Source organism: Malus domestica, chromosome 03 (assembly GCF_042453785.1).
Source record: "Malus domestica chromosome 03, GDT2T_hap1".
Taxonomy (NCBI): Eukaryota; Viridiplantae; Streptophyta; class Magnoliopsida; order Rosales; family Rosaceae; genus Malus; species Malus domestica.
Window position 1 is genome coordinate 8,905,746 of NC_091663.1, and position 16,293 is coordinate 8,922,038.

The window sequence follows — 16,293 nt, forward strand, 5'->3', positions numbered from 1 at the left end:
TCGAAAGGTCCAACGAGAGCAAAAGCACAAACAAAACCTCTCTCTAAGACTCGGAGACTCCGAAAGTGACGAAAATGGACGACGAATTGCTGGAATTGCAGAGGCAATTCGAGTTCGCGCAGCAAGCGAAATCGAGCATCAGATTATCCGATCGAAACGTCGTCGAATTGGTCCAGAAGCTTCAGGAGCTCCACATCATCGACTTCGAGCTCCTCCACACCGTCACCGGCAAAGAATACATTACTCCCGTAAACCTCTCTCTCTCTCGCTCTCTGTATATATATATATATATGTGTGTGTGTGTTTGTTTCTCGAGAAAATAGATGAGAAATTATTTAAAGAAACTCCCTTTTATTTTCAAATTCGGTCATCAAACACGGCATTTCGTTTTAATTTCATCGTAATTCGAATTAATAATGTGTTTTGTAATTAGTTTTTCGTTTTATTTATTGCTATTTATTTAATATGATAATTGCGTTTGTAATTTGAGTAGTGAGTGTGAGTGTGATTTTTGGCTGGAATGGTGTGAATTTGATGAATGATGGTGGTGTGGTAATGATAGGATCAATTGAGGAGCGAAATATCGGCGGAGGTCGGTAAACTAGGGCGTGTTTCGTTGATTGACCTTGCGGACACTACCGGAGTGGATTTGTATCATGTTGAGAAGCAAGCTCAGCATGTTGTTTTGGATGATCCGGGGCTTATGTTGATTCAAGGCGAAATAATATCACAGTCTTATTGGGATTCTGTCGCCGAAGAAGTCAATGACAGGCTTCAAGAGTGTAGCCAAATCGCTCTGGCAGAACTTGCCGCGCAGTTGCATGTCAGTTCGGAAATGGTGGCATCTGTGTTGGAGCCCCGCCTTGGGACTTTGGTAACTACTTTTCCTGGTTTTGATTGATTTTGGAATCAAGGAAAGGAAGATTATGATGTGGGTTGTTTTCTTGATTCAGGTGAAAGGTAGGCTTGAAGGTGGGCAGTTGTATACTCCTGCATATGTTGCACGGGTTACTGCCATGGTTCGTGGTGCTGCCAGAGGTATCGCAGTTCCCACAAACTTATCATTATTGTGGAGTTCGTTACAGCAGCTGTTGCAAGAAATGGATGGAGCCAGTGGAGTGGCTGTAGAAGGTTCATTTTTCCAGTCCCTGTTTAATGGGCTTATAAAGGAAGGCGAAATTCTTGGATCACTTCGTGCAGGAGTTCATTGGACACCTAATGTATGTGTCATGACTCATAATCTCGTTTCATTTGCTTTGTTATTACAGAATCTCTTCACATAGACTTTATGGTTTTCTATCAAAGAAAAATATTTTCCTTAAAGCTGACTATACCTGTACATTATTTGTAACTTCCGTACAGGTCTTTGCCATTGCTCAAAAGGAATCAATTGATTCTTTCTTTTCACAGGTATGAAACCCTTTTCTCCCACCTATTTCTAAACATGTGGTGTCCAGAAACCTGTAGATGCTTCCTGAACTTCAAATTTAACATTTACTCCTAATTGCATGCTCAGTTGTACGTTTTGGTTTCAACCTCTGATTTGGCCTTTTACTTTTCTTTTACTTTTCTCATTTTTGAGACCTCTATCCAATGAGCAGTATTGGTAATGCAACTCAACAAGTGTATTATATGTGGTATTTAGCACTATTTTTTTGTACTTGTAGAGTGTCGAGATTACTAGTAGCTTCTCAGTCCAAGGCTTGGACCTTTCTAAAGAATTTGTGATTTTGTGGTTACATAAATTTATGGGAAACCGAAGTTCAATACATTTTGAGTGGTTTCTAGCATTTCTTTTTGGTACGAAATAGGGAAGAACATTCTTAGATATTGATGATTCCTTCTTCTGACTTTTTCTTCAATATCCTGCAGAATTCTTTCATTAACTATGATGTTCTGCACAAACTTAGAATTCCTCAGCCCATTCAGTTCTTGCAGGTATCTAATTGTTTTCATGTTGATGCTCTGATTTTGGAGCTTATAGGATTTATATGTGAAGTCATTTCTTAGTTTCTCTTGTTTTATATGTAATTAAATTTGTGGTTATGTACTTGAATTTAGTCCAGATATCCAGAAGGCATACCTTTGGTTACTACATTTGTTCACCCCTCAATGATTGAGATGCTTGATGCTGCTACAGAAGATGCTCTCGAACGTGATAGCTGGTAAATTTCTCTACTATTTTTATGAATACTTTACTTTTCTACGATTTAATTTCATCACTTATTGTAACATAAGTATGAAATTTTATCACTTGACACTGTACCTTTTCCGTTTTACTCTTTGTGCCTCTAATTAGATTGCTTTCATGGGTGAACAGAGTGACCATCTTATTATAAACCCCTATTATAATCATTGTGCTGTTTTTTTTTTGTTTCGAGTTTGGAATTTTTTAGTTGAAGGCCATTTAATCTGTCATTTCACTGAAATTCTTATACTTGAAACAGTACTTAAGTGCATCAAGATGCTTTTCATGGATTAGATAGATATAGAAAGCTGTTTTAACAATGTTCTTAAATGTGTTTCCATCATACTGTTATGTTAAGGTAGGCATTACATTTTATTTCCTGATATGATTGGATGGAGCAATGCAGGATCGATTCTCTTTCTATACTGCCGATGTCCTTTGGGTCTCAGGATGCATCTAAACTTTTGTCCCTTTGCCCTTCGATTCAGCAGGGTCTCAAGGTGGCTTTCTGATATCAAGTCTGCTCTTTTACTCATACGCTTGATCTGTTAACTCTTATGTGCATCATCTTTTGCAGTCTGACAAAGCAATAATCTTCGGGGAGTCATATGTATTTAGCAGTGGCTTTATCAAGGTACTTCCATTGAAGTATATTATAAACTAGTTAAATTTAAGATTCACGTTCCTGATTCATAGGTTTTTTTTATTATCTAAGGTCTAATGACTAAAACTCTTAAATTGATTCCAAATTGAAAAGTAGAACACTGACATTTATTGCATACCCAAAAGCAACAAAAATTACAAACTTGCCATTGAGGGTTTAGGCTAAATAACTACAATTTTACTCACAAGTTTGCACATTTCCACCTGGTGTTTTCTTCGACGTTGAACTGAATTACTTGTGAACCAGCCACCATAAATCTCTTATACCCTGTACTTAAAATTTCTTTCCTGGAAAGTGATTATCATTAGATATATAAACATGCTTTGCCAAATAATGAGGAAGAACCTGGTTTTTAAGTTTATTGTAGAAGTAAAGCTGTGGGACTCGTGGACTTTCTGACTTCTAAAGGTCTTCGTTGTGACTTTAAGCAATTCTACACCTCTTTTTAGTTTATGAATTCTGATGCTTTGAGTACACAATCTCATGTCAGGATGTGTATGATCGCCTGGAGAAAGAAATGGAAACCTTTAGTGTTTCAGTTCCTTCCAGTACTGTGGTGTCAGATGATTTGCGGGAGACAAAAGTTGGTCATGACACAAGCAGGTCGACTGAGTCCAATGAAACCGTTAGTGACAGCAGCAGTAATAAACAGGCAGCGGAGAAGGGATCAAAAAAGAAAAAAGGTAGAGGGGCTGGAAGCATTATAACAGGGCCAGCTGAGAGTGAGCTGGACAACCAGGACAATGTTCCTACAAGATCTAAGAAAAACCAAAGGAAAGGCAAGAATATCTCTTCCGGACAGGCCGCAGAGTCAAAAGCAGCTGCTAAGTTGGTAAAAATAAAAGAGGAAAATCTCAATGTCCCTTCAGAAGATTGGGTAATGAATAAGATTATAGCGCTTGTATCTGATTTTGAAGAACAAGGTCTGTTGATTCTGTCTTCAGCTACTTTGTTCATTTTGATCATTGAGACTTAATGCCATGAGTTTCGAACTGAGTTTTGATAGAAGCAGTGTACTACTTTGATAGGTCCTGATGATCCCCAAACAATTCTTGGACCTTTGGCACACTATTTGAGGCCTAAGTTAATCAACTCCTGGAAGGAGAGAAGAAAGGCATTGTTTACAGAAAATGTGGAGAGAATGAGGAACTTACTTGATAACTTGCAAAAGAAACTTGACGAGGTAATAAACTCCAGCAACTATATTTGTTGTTCAATTCCTTAGTTCTTGCACTGGTATTTGGAACCTTTTTAGAGTCTCCGATGTGCTAAACTGCCTTTTATTCCTTGCAGTCTTTCTTAAATATGCAGCTTTATGAAAAGGCTTTAGATTTGTTTGAAGATGACCAATCAACCTCGGTAAGTTTTCCCTCTAGTGATGCGTGTTAAGTGGTTTCAGTTGGTGATAAAATGGACTAAAGAAGGCTCATCGATGATTGACAGGTCATTTTTCACCGGCATCTGTTAAGAACAACAGCTACTACCATTGCCGATATGCTTCTTCAAAATTTGGTAACTTTCTTTCATTGTGATGTTGTCATGTTCATGGTCGCAATATGTACATGTATTCACACACATTAAACTGGTCATCTATGCATGTAGCTGAGCTGTTTCACGGATTTTCAATGATGGATATGTATGATGTAGGACATGCACAACAAACTGAAGAATGGAGTTGAAGTTGCAGAGCCTCAAATTTCAGAATCTATTACCCTCAACACGGGAGAGAGAACTTCCATTGTAGGAAATAATCTACTACCTGATGTTACTTTGACATTTCCCAAGAGCACTCCATTTTCTTTCATAAATGTGGAACTTCTCAAGCACGTTATCCGTTAAAAAGAAATGCTTTATGGTCTTTTGGTTTTTTGCAGGCCAAAAACTTTCCTGGATCGCTTTCAAGCAAGGCTCTTGCTGTAGTTGAAGCATTGGAAGGAAAGGTCAGTTCTTATTTGTTAGAAACCCGTTGATTTTCTGTTTCTGGGAGCTATCTGGATGGGTTAGTCACAAGTCTTGCACTGATTTTTCAGTTTTATGTTGGATAGTTATTTCTATTTTTCTGATAGATAATCCTTTATACAGTGATCATCTTTTTTCTTAATTATGAATTTAGGTTGCATCCTTAGTGGATTCAGTACTTTGTTTCTGATCTCCAAACTCTTCTGGTTCTACAGAGTTTGCATTTATCTTATTAGTTTTTCTGTATGCAAAATTAAGCACTCAACACCGGTTGAGTTTCTACATTGATACTGTTTCCTGTTCTTTGTAAGCAATGTTCAAGGAAGAGCTGATTATTTTTATCCCTGAAGGTTACCCATAATAAATGAAGCAGTTAGCTTGGAATGTTTAATTTTTGAAGATTTTGTTTAGTGGCAATTATTATATTTTTTTTTTCTTATCTGCCCGATACATCTTATATACTTTTGATGAAATCAAAGGACTTTGTATGTGTTACACTATTACTCAACTCCATCAACTTACCACAATGACGTCACATGTTGAATGTTCTACATGGCAGCGGGTGGAAACTTTCATGACTGCTCTAAGAGATATTGCAGAAGAGAGGTAGTTGCATGCTTATTTATTTGTCTTTGTGATGGATTCCTTGAAGCACTTACTTTCTCTGAAGCTAATATAAACGTTTTGGTTTAAATTTTCTAGCGGCTTGCTCTTGAGAAAGATTGACAAGAAATTGGAAAGAACGCTTCTGCATTCATATCAGAAGGTTTTGATCTTGTATAAGGAACTGTCAAATCTATTATTCACAAATAGCTAGGTGTGTAACTTGCCCGTATGGAGATGAAAATTACTTTTTATGGTTTTCTTTCTGTATCATTTTCAGGATTTGGTGTCTCAAGTTTCTGCTGAGACAGATCCAGTTCCTCTTTTGCCAAAAGTTGTTTCCCTGATTTACGTACAGGTTTGTTAATTTTTGTTGCTACCAGAATCAGTATTATATATACACATTCACGCTTCTTGTTTCTTGCCCAGTTTAGTAACATGAATTTTCATATGTAGGTTCACCATAAAGCTCTTCAAGCACCTGGAAGGGCCATCGCTGTTGCTGTTTCACGACTGAAGGTACGTTTTCTCTCCCCAACTTCTCCATCAAGTTGTACATATTTGCAGTATGTCTTAGCCTTAGCCTAGATGATTATCCTAGTGGTATAGTTTGACAAGATATATGTCTCCATTCTTTTCCTTACGTAAGTTCCTCATGTTAGATTCATTAGGTTTCGTATCACAATGTCACTGAACAAGACTTACAAAAATAAGTCGGTTTTTCATTAAATTATAACATTTGATCCAGTTAGCTACTGGGAGAATAAGAAAGAGAATATATTGTGGCTAATTTTGAGTTTAATTTATTTTGGTGAATGTGATTTACTAGTTACTACACAAGATCTATTGAGTAGTACGTTCCAATATTCAAGTCACCATAGAAACTAAACTTTTCAAAGTGAACTTAAGGAACCTAACGCAAGGAATTGTACCCTTACTTGAGTTCCTACGATTGATTTCTCATTTGAATAAAAGGGTACAGTGGTACTGGTAAACATAAACAGAATTCTCGCCTTGTCCCCTTGTACGTCCCCGATAAAAAGAAAATTTCCTATCTTCTCTCTTAAACAAAAGACAGCACACCTCCCTATTCTATGTCTTGTTTTCCTCAAAAGAACTCATTATCTCATTTCTTATCCGTTTTGGAACGCCCAATCAATGTATAAGGACACTGATATGCTCTGCTAAATGCCTCAGAGTGAACATTATTGGTACTTTGCTATTACTTAGCTCAAACGGTACTCCCTGTATCTGTGTGCATATTGTTTCTAGTATTATGTCCCTAATAACACCACGATTTTTTCAGGATAAACTAGATGAATCAGCCTTCAAGATCCTGACAGATTATCAAACTGCAACAGTGACCCTGTTAACGTTAATATCTGCTGCAAGTGGAGACGTGAGTAGCTATTTTGCGGTTTTCCTTTGAAGTCTTGATTCTTGTGTTAGTCATTGGACTCATCATCTAATGCAAGCAATCTCTATTTGCATCAGGAAGAAGACTGTTCATCGGATAGCATTTTGAGCAAAAGGGAGCTTTTGGAGACCCAAATGCCCGCACTCAAAGGCCTGGTCTTCCGCAACTCACAATCTTGACTCTAACGTGAAATCAAGTTTCCGAATGTGAAACGAATGAAGAAGCCTGAGTTAAGAGATTCGGGACACGGTGGAGTGCTTCGTTTCATTTACGGTGTTTGCGGAGGGGTCATATCTCCCAACTGATAGGAATAGACATTCAAGAAACTAGAAATGTTCTTAGTTCAGTTTGGTCAAATTAGAGATTAGCGTTCATAGTTTAATCCTTAAATATCATCAGTACCTCTATATCTTGTAAAAAAAGTATACTAAGGCATAGAATTTAGATCCCTTGTGGGGCGTGTTGAAGTAGTATCGGCAGTCATTTGGAAAATCCTAATACAAGCAGCGAGATCGAAGTTCGGTTTTACGAAGCCATCCGCGTGGTGTGCAATGTTGAACGTTGGCAAGAGATGGGGGCAGGCCGCGACAGAAAACATACCGGGGAATTTCATTTGGTACGCTGCAGCATTGACGACTGCCGAAAGCGAAGTAGTACTCGAGAGCTTGGTTGGCACACTCAGGAAGGGGATTGAGGAATATGAAGAAAAGCAACCAAACGAGCGGCGAGGAAGTATTTCAAACCATCAATGGTTTGCGAGCCTTTTGGACAATATGATTCTCCTTTGATTTATTCAATTCAAAAATCAAAAATGAACATGGGGCGCTTCAGATGATAAAGGTGTGCGGAACTCGTTACCCTGTACAAAACACCAAGGAGAAGGTAAGAAAATTTCTCACAATCCATACAACGAATTTTACAGAACGGGTCGCAAGTTCACAACACTTTGGGCCATACAAGCACTTTGATATCAAACTTTTCAAACAATTACTTAACCTCCAATGCTTATGAGCTCGTTTGGATGCACTTTTAAAATGACTGAAAGCGCTTTTGATGAAAATGCTTTTGATACCAATCTTTAGTAAAAATTCAAGTGAATCTTAAAAAAACACTTTAAGTGCTTTCTGCAAGAACATATCTAATGCTTCTTCCACAACTCACTTAAAGTGCTTTTGGAACTCAATCAATTTAACCCAAAACGCTTTCAAACATTTTAAAAACACATCCAAACGAGTCCTAATTCTTGACGGCAGCAACTTCCAACAACAGTCGTCGCTCTAGCAGTTGTATTGGTTGCCACGGTCGCATAATTTGGTTAACAAAAAAGGGAAAGGGTAAGAAGCTGAATAGCTGAACACTGCAATAAGGTGTATAAAACAATGGCTTACATGGCTAAATTGAAAGAACATTGATACGGCAAACTGATTTACGTTCTAATGAATGAAATCCATCAACTGAAACTTTACATTCTAAAATATTAAGAGGTTGTCAATGCTGTGGTAACGTCGGTCTCTTCTCCAACAACTCATAATGCACCACAAAATTATCCTGCGCATAATTAAAACATGGGTTCGACTCAGGGAACTACAATGTGTCAAATTAGGATACCATGCACGAAATATATTTCAATCGGTTCACCTTTCGGATTGTTTCAAATGTATTGGGATCAAAGCAGTGATAAGATCCTTTCTCGTACGCGTTGGTCTTCACAAGTGGCTCCATGTTCGGTACCCTTATGAACCATAGACGGTGCTCCTTGTGATAAAACCAGCCTCTATTATTACTGCCAACAACAAATGTCATAAAGCGTTTAGTACGCACCATGCAAGACTTGTTTATATATATATATCAGAACATAAGATAACCTACGCCTTCAAAAGAAAAAAAAGGCACATAGGATTTAACATAATCTAAAAAAAATTGTTGAAGGTCAAAAGTAATTCCATCACTACAAGCTCTTTATGTAGACAAACCTATGGATATTATGGGGATTTTAGAAATTTTTATACAAGGGAAATAATAAAAGAAACTAACGCTTACAGTTCATAGGCAGCATATAATTGGGCTTCGTCTTTGGGCATGCTGCAGACACAAAATAATGACTCCGTGAGTTCAATACTTCAAAGACATGGTAATAACTTGAAAGAGGTCCAACAAGAAGCACCTGTAAAAGATATAGAACAACGTTTCCACAGAAAACTTTGAAAAATACCCTTGCTGCAGCCACCAAAATGAGATTAGATCACAGAGAGACAATATACAGGAAGAAGATTGAGTTTGTAAACAGATTTAATAAAAAGAACAGCTCACATGTAGTACAGGCGGTTGTTTAGTATAGTAACATTGAGGAACACCAAACTCTGGATCACCCTTAGCTGGCTCGTCAGACCACGGGGAACCAAAAGTCTTGTGAAGATTTTCTGTTGAATTCAAGTTTAATCCCAGTGTTGTCAAATCAATTCCAAGTGCAAGCGATGTAAGATCAGGATCGCTCATCCTTATGACACTTAACAATCCAAGCAAACCAAATAGGTCTGGAGCGGATTGCGCTGACTGCATTGATTTCATTCCCTGATCCCTAAATGATTGATTTCCAGCTGACATCTGTTGCAGGCGAAACTGGGATTGATTTTGTTGTTGATACTGCTGAATAAGCTGGTCATATGAACCCATACCAGAAACTGAATTGGCAGAATTCAGAGGTCTTAATCCAATGCCAGGAGGTCCTCCACTAGTCTGAATCAAATGTTTTAGATGTTAGATCCCACAATTACTCAAGAATATAAATAAAAAATGCCTATAACTGAAGCTTTTCTCGATCTGAAGATAAAAACCCATCCAACTCTCCAGATGTACTAGAATCGACTTATTTGGACCAGCAAATCATTTTGAATCAAATTACATTTTGGAAACAACAAAAACAATTAAATTAAAAATTAAAAAAAAATAAAAACACAGTTTCAAGTAAACCTTTGAACATAAATGATTATCAGATACAATACCTACAATCATAAGAATATGTTTTCCAATCCACGTTGAATAACAACATAATAAAATCACCATACAATCAATCCCCATAGTGAAATCCCATTATAACATTAACAATAATTTGTGAAACCAAACTACCACACCTGTGAATGATATGTTGAATGTGATGATGGGAATATGTCTGAACCATGCATATGGAGAAAATCCTGATTGTTTACTTGTGAAAACGAGACACCACTACTGCTGACTGATGGAGCATGTTGTTGCTGTTGTTGTGGCCTATGAGAAGAATAAGAACCCCCCAAGTTAAATCCTGAGGACCTTCCCATCTACAAACAATATACAGAGATATAAGGGCTTATAGCAATTTGCAGGAAGTTATAGTCAAAGGGAAAGGAAGAAATAAGACATTTTATGTCAAGCTTAGAACTCACTGAGAAGTGCTGAGATTGCATCATTGACACAGCATTGTCATGGAGTTGTTCTTTCTGGTGCATATCAATCCCATATTCAGCATTACCACCTGCTGAAGATCTAATAATAAGGTCAAAAATGCGCAAGTGGGCAAGCAGCCTCCCCTACAGGAATGTTGTTCAACTATCAAGTAGTATGTATATGTGATGAAAACGACAGAATGCTAAGTCCTTGCGGTTTCCTAAGTGGTGAGGGAGGATGAAATGGTTTAGGAGTATGATAGGTCAAGGGTTACATCCCTTCAATTGTAACCCAAAAAAAAATGGTAGATGAGCGATATATTGACACCCATGGTTATGTGACACTGCCTAGTTCCTCAGCTCATTGACTGCCCTTCTATCCATCCTTTCACAACTCTCTCTCTGTCAACCACACCAACCTACCAAAGAGAAAAAAAATCCCCAAACCCAATTTTTTTCATTACCATAAGTCTACCCCTGTTGCTGTCTAGCATAAGTCTACTGCACTATTTGTGAAGAGGCCAGCATACAAGCACAATGGCAAGTCATTTAGAATTATGTCCACTATTTAAATAGATTAGAACTAATTTAAATTGTGAAGAGGGAAGTCTGTTTCAAGATAGCATGTGGTCCAATATCCTAGTGGATAGGGTGTTGGGTTTCCATCCGTGTGTCCTGGGTTCAGAACCTCCCCATCCCCTAAATTATTGTAATAGTTTCGAACCCTCGCCCCCATAATAATAATAATAAGTCGTTTCATGATACAGTAGAGGTAGGAGCAATTGACTAGAAGAACAAATATCACCAAAAATTGACGGGTCAAATAATATTTACATCTGAAAAGCACCTTACGGAAAACATTTCTCAAACCATTACATTTCAAACTCTAAAATAGATCAAAGTCTTAATTAGATTAACATTTAAATTAGGGAGATTTAATGAAAATCCCCTCACTAAACAAAACTTTAACCAAAAGCATTCAAAGAAATTTATTAATCATAAGGACAAAAACCAACAAAAGAGAACCACAAAACAAAACAAAGCCTAAACATGCAAACCACCAAACCAAGACCAGCGGCAACCCACTCATGAGCCACATGCACAGCTGTGACATAAGACTAAAGGGGAACTTAAGCAGCTTTCAAAGCTGATCTTTGAGGCTTAGAGGAAAGGGAACATTACCATCAACCAACAAGGCTTACACTCCCACTTTTGTCATGAAATAGGATCAGTTTTTTTTATATGACTAATCTCGCACTGATTAAAATTTTGAATTTTTCCATTATTATTAAAAAGTTTAATGTGTTTTTTTTATTAAAAATTAGTTTTGTTCGGTCCTTTTCATTAGTTTCCTATTTAAATTATGCAACTTCAAAAATGAATATTCTATGAGACCTAAAGGTCGTACCCAGTGCACAAGGCTCCCGCTTTATGCAGGGTCTGGGAGAGGTGAATGTCGGCTAGCCTTACCCCCATTTATGGAGAGGCTGCTCCCAATTCAAAAATGAATATTCTAATCAAATAAAATAAATAAATCGCACCTTTAAATCCTGGTAAAGCTGGAAAGTCCTCATTTTGGATGCTGAACTCTTGGTTCTGTTGAACAATAGGACTAACGCCAAGGCCTTGTTTTCGTAGTGAACCTAAAAATTTTCTGTATATTATATTCCAATTATTGAAAAAGGATACATTCAAAACTGCATCAAATTTCTTTACTAACCCAATTGCCCCTGGGGCCCTCCCGCAGAACTAGGACGACTTGTTAATGAAGGGAAATCATTGATGTCAAAAGGAGAACTGTCATTAGAATTCAAATCATTCATTATTCCCATAGAGCTCAAGTTATTCACTTGGACATGGCTTTGAGCAAGTGGACCTCCAGGATTAGGATAAGAATTTCCAAGCATCGAAATTACTTGCGGAGAACCTGAAACCAGAAAATTATGTAAAGGTAGATTTTGTAAGTAAACCTCGATTAAAAATAAAACAATTTCATTTCAGCACCAGACATCCATGCGCAATAACAGCCAATAAAGCTGAGTCTGACAGTTCTTGGAATGATATTTAAACCCAAAAACGAAGGCACTATACCAAACTGTGTTCCAATAGTTCAACAGAATCCACAAAAGTATTAAAAAAATTTGATAGTATTTAAATTAATTACCAAATTAATAAGCAAATGAACATCAAATCATGAACCAAAGTCAAATTCATTTCAAACTTCAAATCTTAGTAGAAACTCAGTCATATCAGTTTCATAGATAAGGCTTTCCACAGTAGGGCAGGAAATTCAGCTTGTTTCCAATTTCATAGGAATCAAACTCATACAATAGACCAAAAAATTTGAGATCTGTGAGAGTGATTCTCGAGTTCAATATATTGAACTCATAAGTTTGATTCCTATACAATGAATGACAAACTTTTGAGAGAAAAAAGAATACCTAATAGTAGAGTAAGATGGATCCCACAACTAATAGATAGAATTCACCTCTATCAAACTCATACCATTGTAGCACTTGCTTTATAGGAATCAACCTCACCTTAACCACTGCAGAAGGCATAACTATAGTTATAAAGCACTTAAAGAACTAATTCCATAAGGTAGCCAATATACCTTGTGGTAGCACACCACTCATCAAGCGATTTTGCCCTTGGACAGTTAAGCTTCCAGATCCACTATTTGCACTTAAATTTAGACGAGAAGCAAGACCAGGCACTGACAAACCTCCACCAGAGCTAATACTCCTCCCAATGTTGCCCCCACCAACCATGTTTCCCATGGAACTTGTAATCCGAGGACCTGCATTTCCCAAAATTGGGGACACGCCCAACCCTGAAACAGCATTCCGGTTACCAATTGCAGCAGATGTAGGGAGAATCCCAGGAATAGAACCGCCAATTCCATTTGTGCTACTACTAAATCCAGGGTTTCCTACTACACTTATACCTCCTCTATTAGTGATTCCTGAATGTCCATGGGAGCTTCCATGAGATAACTGCAAAAATTTTTTTTAAGGAAAAGAAAAATGCAATGAGGTAGAGCATGGGATAAGAGGAAAACACAAGACAGAGACAGAGACAGGCAGAGAGAGAGGTTCATCGATTCTTTCAATACTCTCAAAACTACAATTAGCATATTAAATACTTATCCCCTGTACCTGAGACAAAGCAACAGGAAGGTTATTTGATGTGAATCGTCCGCCAGAGAGGCTTCCAGTTGGTTGTTGTACTCCACCGGAAGGAACATTATTTAATGTTGAACTTCTTGATGTTAAAGTACCTGGCATATTGGGAACACTGAAGCTCCCATGAATGTTATGCAATCCCTGAATACTTCCTGCAGAAAGAAACTTGAAATTTCACTAACATTGACATTCACACAAGAAACTCAAGCAATAGTAACCCACCTGAGTGATGAAAAACAGGAGAAGCTGCACCAGATTGACCAGAGAAAGATGACGCAAATCGCCCACTATTGTCTGGAATATTTGAGGCTGATCCGTTTAGAGAAGACTGCAATTAAAAGCAAATTAGGTTTCACGTGATAAATGAACAAACTATTCAACACATATCAAACATAACAACACTAGAGAAATTAAATTCCTCTTAATTCCTATATATCACAACTGCAGCAATAACCGTAAGGATTACAAGATTTGGCACTATCTGTCTAAACATAAAACCAGAAAACTAATCAACATTGTAACATTTCTCATATACTGCAAAATAGTTATAGGTCATCATGCAAAACATAACACCACTAAACAAAAGACATGCATGAAATCGCTAATAATTTAAAGAAACAAAAGCATATAGAATCATGGTTTGCCCTAAATTATTTGCAAATAAAGTGCAAATCCTAAAGAGCACCTCACAACAATGCTAAAATTGAAGGGGAAAAAAGTTGTGTATAGTTGCTTGGAAAGATACATGAACAAAAAAATGACACATTTCTCTCAAAAGAAAATCCAGAGTTCAATCATTAAACAATCCAAAACATTACATAATTAGACAGACTTGTTGGGAATAAGATAACATTTTGAGTCAAGAAGACAATCTTAATATCTTGTATAAAAACTTTTTACTGTAAAGAAGTGATGTGGACAAAAGGCTGTACATTAAGTAAACCCGACATTGCATGGGCATCAAAAGGTCATGCTATAACGCATTCCTTGCCTCCTTGCCGAGAAATAACCCTTCCTTGTAAGAACAACTTGATATATCTTCTCTGTTAACAAATAACCTATAGCCTGAAAAGGACAACTTGATATATCTTCTTTGTTAACAAATAGCCTACAGAATGAAATTAACCCAAATACTGCAGCTAAGATAAACGCACAGTTAAATCTATCAAGCAAGCACAATAGATGCATCCATACAACCTGTTCACTCTTTAAGTTCAATAACCTGGCATCAATTTTAGTACAAATAAATCTGTCACACATACACAACCAACACACACACAAAAATAAGAAAGGTTACGGTAACAGTACAATTTTGTTTTCATTTTTTTATAACTCAGGACTCCATATGCGGCTTTGCTGACACAAATAAGAAAGGTTACAGTAACAGTACAAATATTTTTTTTTTCATTTTTTTATAATTCAGGACTCCACATGCAGCTTTGCTGACACAGCTTCTAAACTGGATCCAGTGCCCAACCTACAATCTGTGGGGGAATTGCAAGGTAGGTACCTTAGGGTTTCGAACATGAGACCACAAGATACAAACCCATGTGCCTCGGCCAATCCCACTGACACCGCGTTCATAGTATAACAATTGCAATAAAAAAAACTACCTTAAAAGTCCAACAAACTAGGTTTTCTTAGGCAAGGAATTGACAAAATATAATCAGATTTACAGAAACCCAAAATCTTCTACTTGTTCATTTTGCAAAAACTATTTTACTAATGCCATATATCTTCAGCATAAGGTGCCCAGATTATTATGAACTCTTGACTTCCCATACGCAAATGAAATTATCAATTACTATAACAGCATAAAAAATCAGAGTTGTATACGTATAAAAACACAGATGGCATTTTCAATGACCGAATCAAGTTCCATAAATTGAAAAGGTAAACTATACGATATTTTAATGGTGAGCAATCACGAGAAGCATATCGCAGAGTTCTCCAGGAACTTTCTCAGATTCCCACAGACTTCACCATCTGCTTCCCAATTTCAAATGCACTTTAACTCACTAAAAAGAATTACTAATACATCAAACACCATTCAATATCAAAACACGACTCCGGAACGTATTAGTATACTTCACCAAAGATTAACTCATAATTCAAGAGCCGTAAACTATCCATTTCCTAAACACTCATATCCAGTAAGTTGGCAGTTAAGTTTTCTTCTCTGAGACAAACGACACTTTTGAGAAAGAAAAAAAAAGAACGAAAGGAAAGATCCCAAGCCATAAATCATACAAAAACTAACACCTAAAGCTTAAACTTCACTACATTCTGGTTTCTTCATTAACCCAAATTTTCTCGACAACCAAACAAAATGTAACGCAACGGAAACTAGGCTCAGTCATTTCGATGTTAAAATCCTAAAATTAAAACTCTCAAAAACCCTAGGAGAGAGAACGATGTTGCTAGGGCACCAAAACCTAATTTCCACAGTCACAGGGGCAAGAAGAAGAAGGAACTCGAAACGTTTGGAGATCGAACTCGGACCGAGTCGGGATCCAGTCCGACTCGGTGAGAGGTGAGAGTCGCAGAGAGAGAGGAGAGAAATAGTACCTGAGGGAGCAGATCAGCGATAGCGAGGGTTTAGGGTCTGAGTCAAACAGCGAGTTAGACTGCCCTAAAGAGAGAAGAGGAGGACGCCAGAGGCGACTGCAAGTACGAGTGGTGGAGTGGGCCGCACTCTGTGGTCTGCTGATTGGGTGAACTGTTGGATCTGGTAATTTTGGTGGGCCTGGGTGGACGGCAATAAGGGAAAGTAAGGTCATCTCGAACCGAATGAAGGTTTGAGTCCTCCTGTAGCCATATAGTCCTCCAAACAATTAATATTTTAATAAATAGTG

At 37.4% G+C, this 16,293-nt stretch overlaps 2 protein-coding genes and 1 non-coding gene across 20 annotated transcripts; 2 read left to right on the top strand and 1 right to left on the bottom strand.

Moving 5' to 3' along the window:
* LOC103421654 (E3 UFM1-protein ligase 1 homolog) lies at window positions 1-7,301 on the top strand. Its single transcript, XM_029099744.2, has 20 exons — window positions 1-248; window positions 563-874; window positions 954-1,220; window positions 1,363-1,410; window positions 1,873-1,938; window positions 2,062-2,165; window positions 2,595-2,688; window positions 2,766-2,822; window positions 3,343-3,775; window positions 3,881-4,035; window positions 4,146-4,211; window positions 4,296-4,364; window positions 4,500-4,592; window positions 4,727-4,792; window positions 5,371-5,417; window positions 5,514-5,577; window positions 5,695-5,772; window positions 5,871-5,933; window positions 6,721-6,813; window positions 6,909-7,301. Exons 1-20 carry the CDS (start codon window positions 75-77, stop codon window positions 7,008-7,010), a joined length of 2,451 nt encoding a protein of 816 aa, XP_028955577.2. The 5' UTR covers window positions 1-74; the 3' UTR covers window positions 7,011-7,301.
* Window positions 7,302-8,178: 877 nt separating this feature from the next.
* On the bottom strand, window positions 8,179-16,148 carry LOC103421615 (probable NOT transcription complex subunit VIP2). 18 transcript variants are annotated; one of them, XM_070818272.1, is made up of 15 exons: window positions 16,007-16,147; window positions 14,371-14,503; window positions 13,661-13,766; window positions 13,412-13,590; window positions 13,201-13,249; window positions 12,868-13,086; window positions 11,974-12,180; window positions 11,795-11,878; window positions 10,254-10,342; window positions 9,963-10,148; window positions 9,142-9,567; window positions 8,996-9,048; window positions 8,872-8,913; window positions 8,470-8,614; window positions 8,179-8,379 (listed from the first exon to the last, which is right to left on the bottom strand). In XM_070818272.1, exons 2-15 carry the CDS (start codon window positions 14,386-14,388, stop codon window positions 8,320-8,322), a joined length of 1,863 nt encoding a protein of 620 aa, XP_070674373.1. In that variant the 5' UTR covers window positions 14,389-14,503; window positions 16,007-16,147; the 3' UTR covers window positions 8,179-8,319. The 18 variants fall into 18 exon arrangements, with proteins under 18 accessions (XP_070674373.1, XP_070674372.1, XP_070674370.1 ...); XM_070818271.1 differs by having other exon boundaries at window positions 10,254-10,345; XM_070818269.1 differs by having other exon boundaries at window positions 11,795-11,896.
* Window positions 13,661-13,738, top strand: LOC114824285 (small nucleolar RNA snoR35). Its single transcript, XR_003772427.1, has one exon. It is a non-coding gene; the product is annotated as a small nucleolar RNA snoR35 (small nucleolar RNA).
* Window positions 16,149-16,293: the final 145 nt, after the last annotated feature.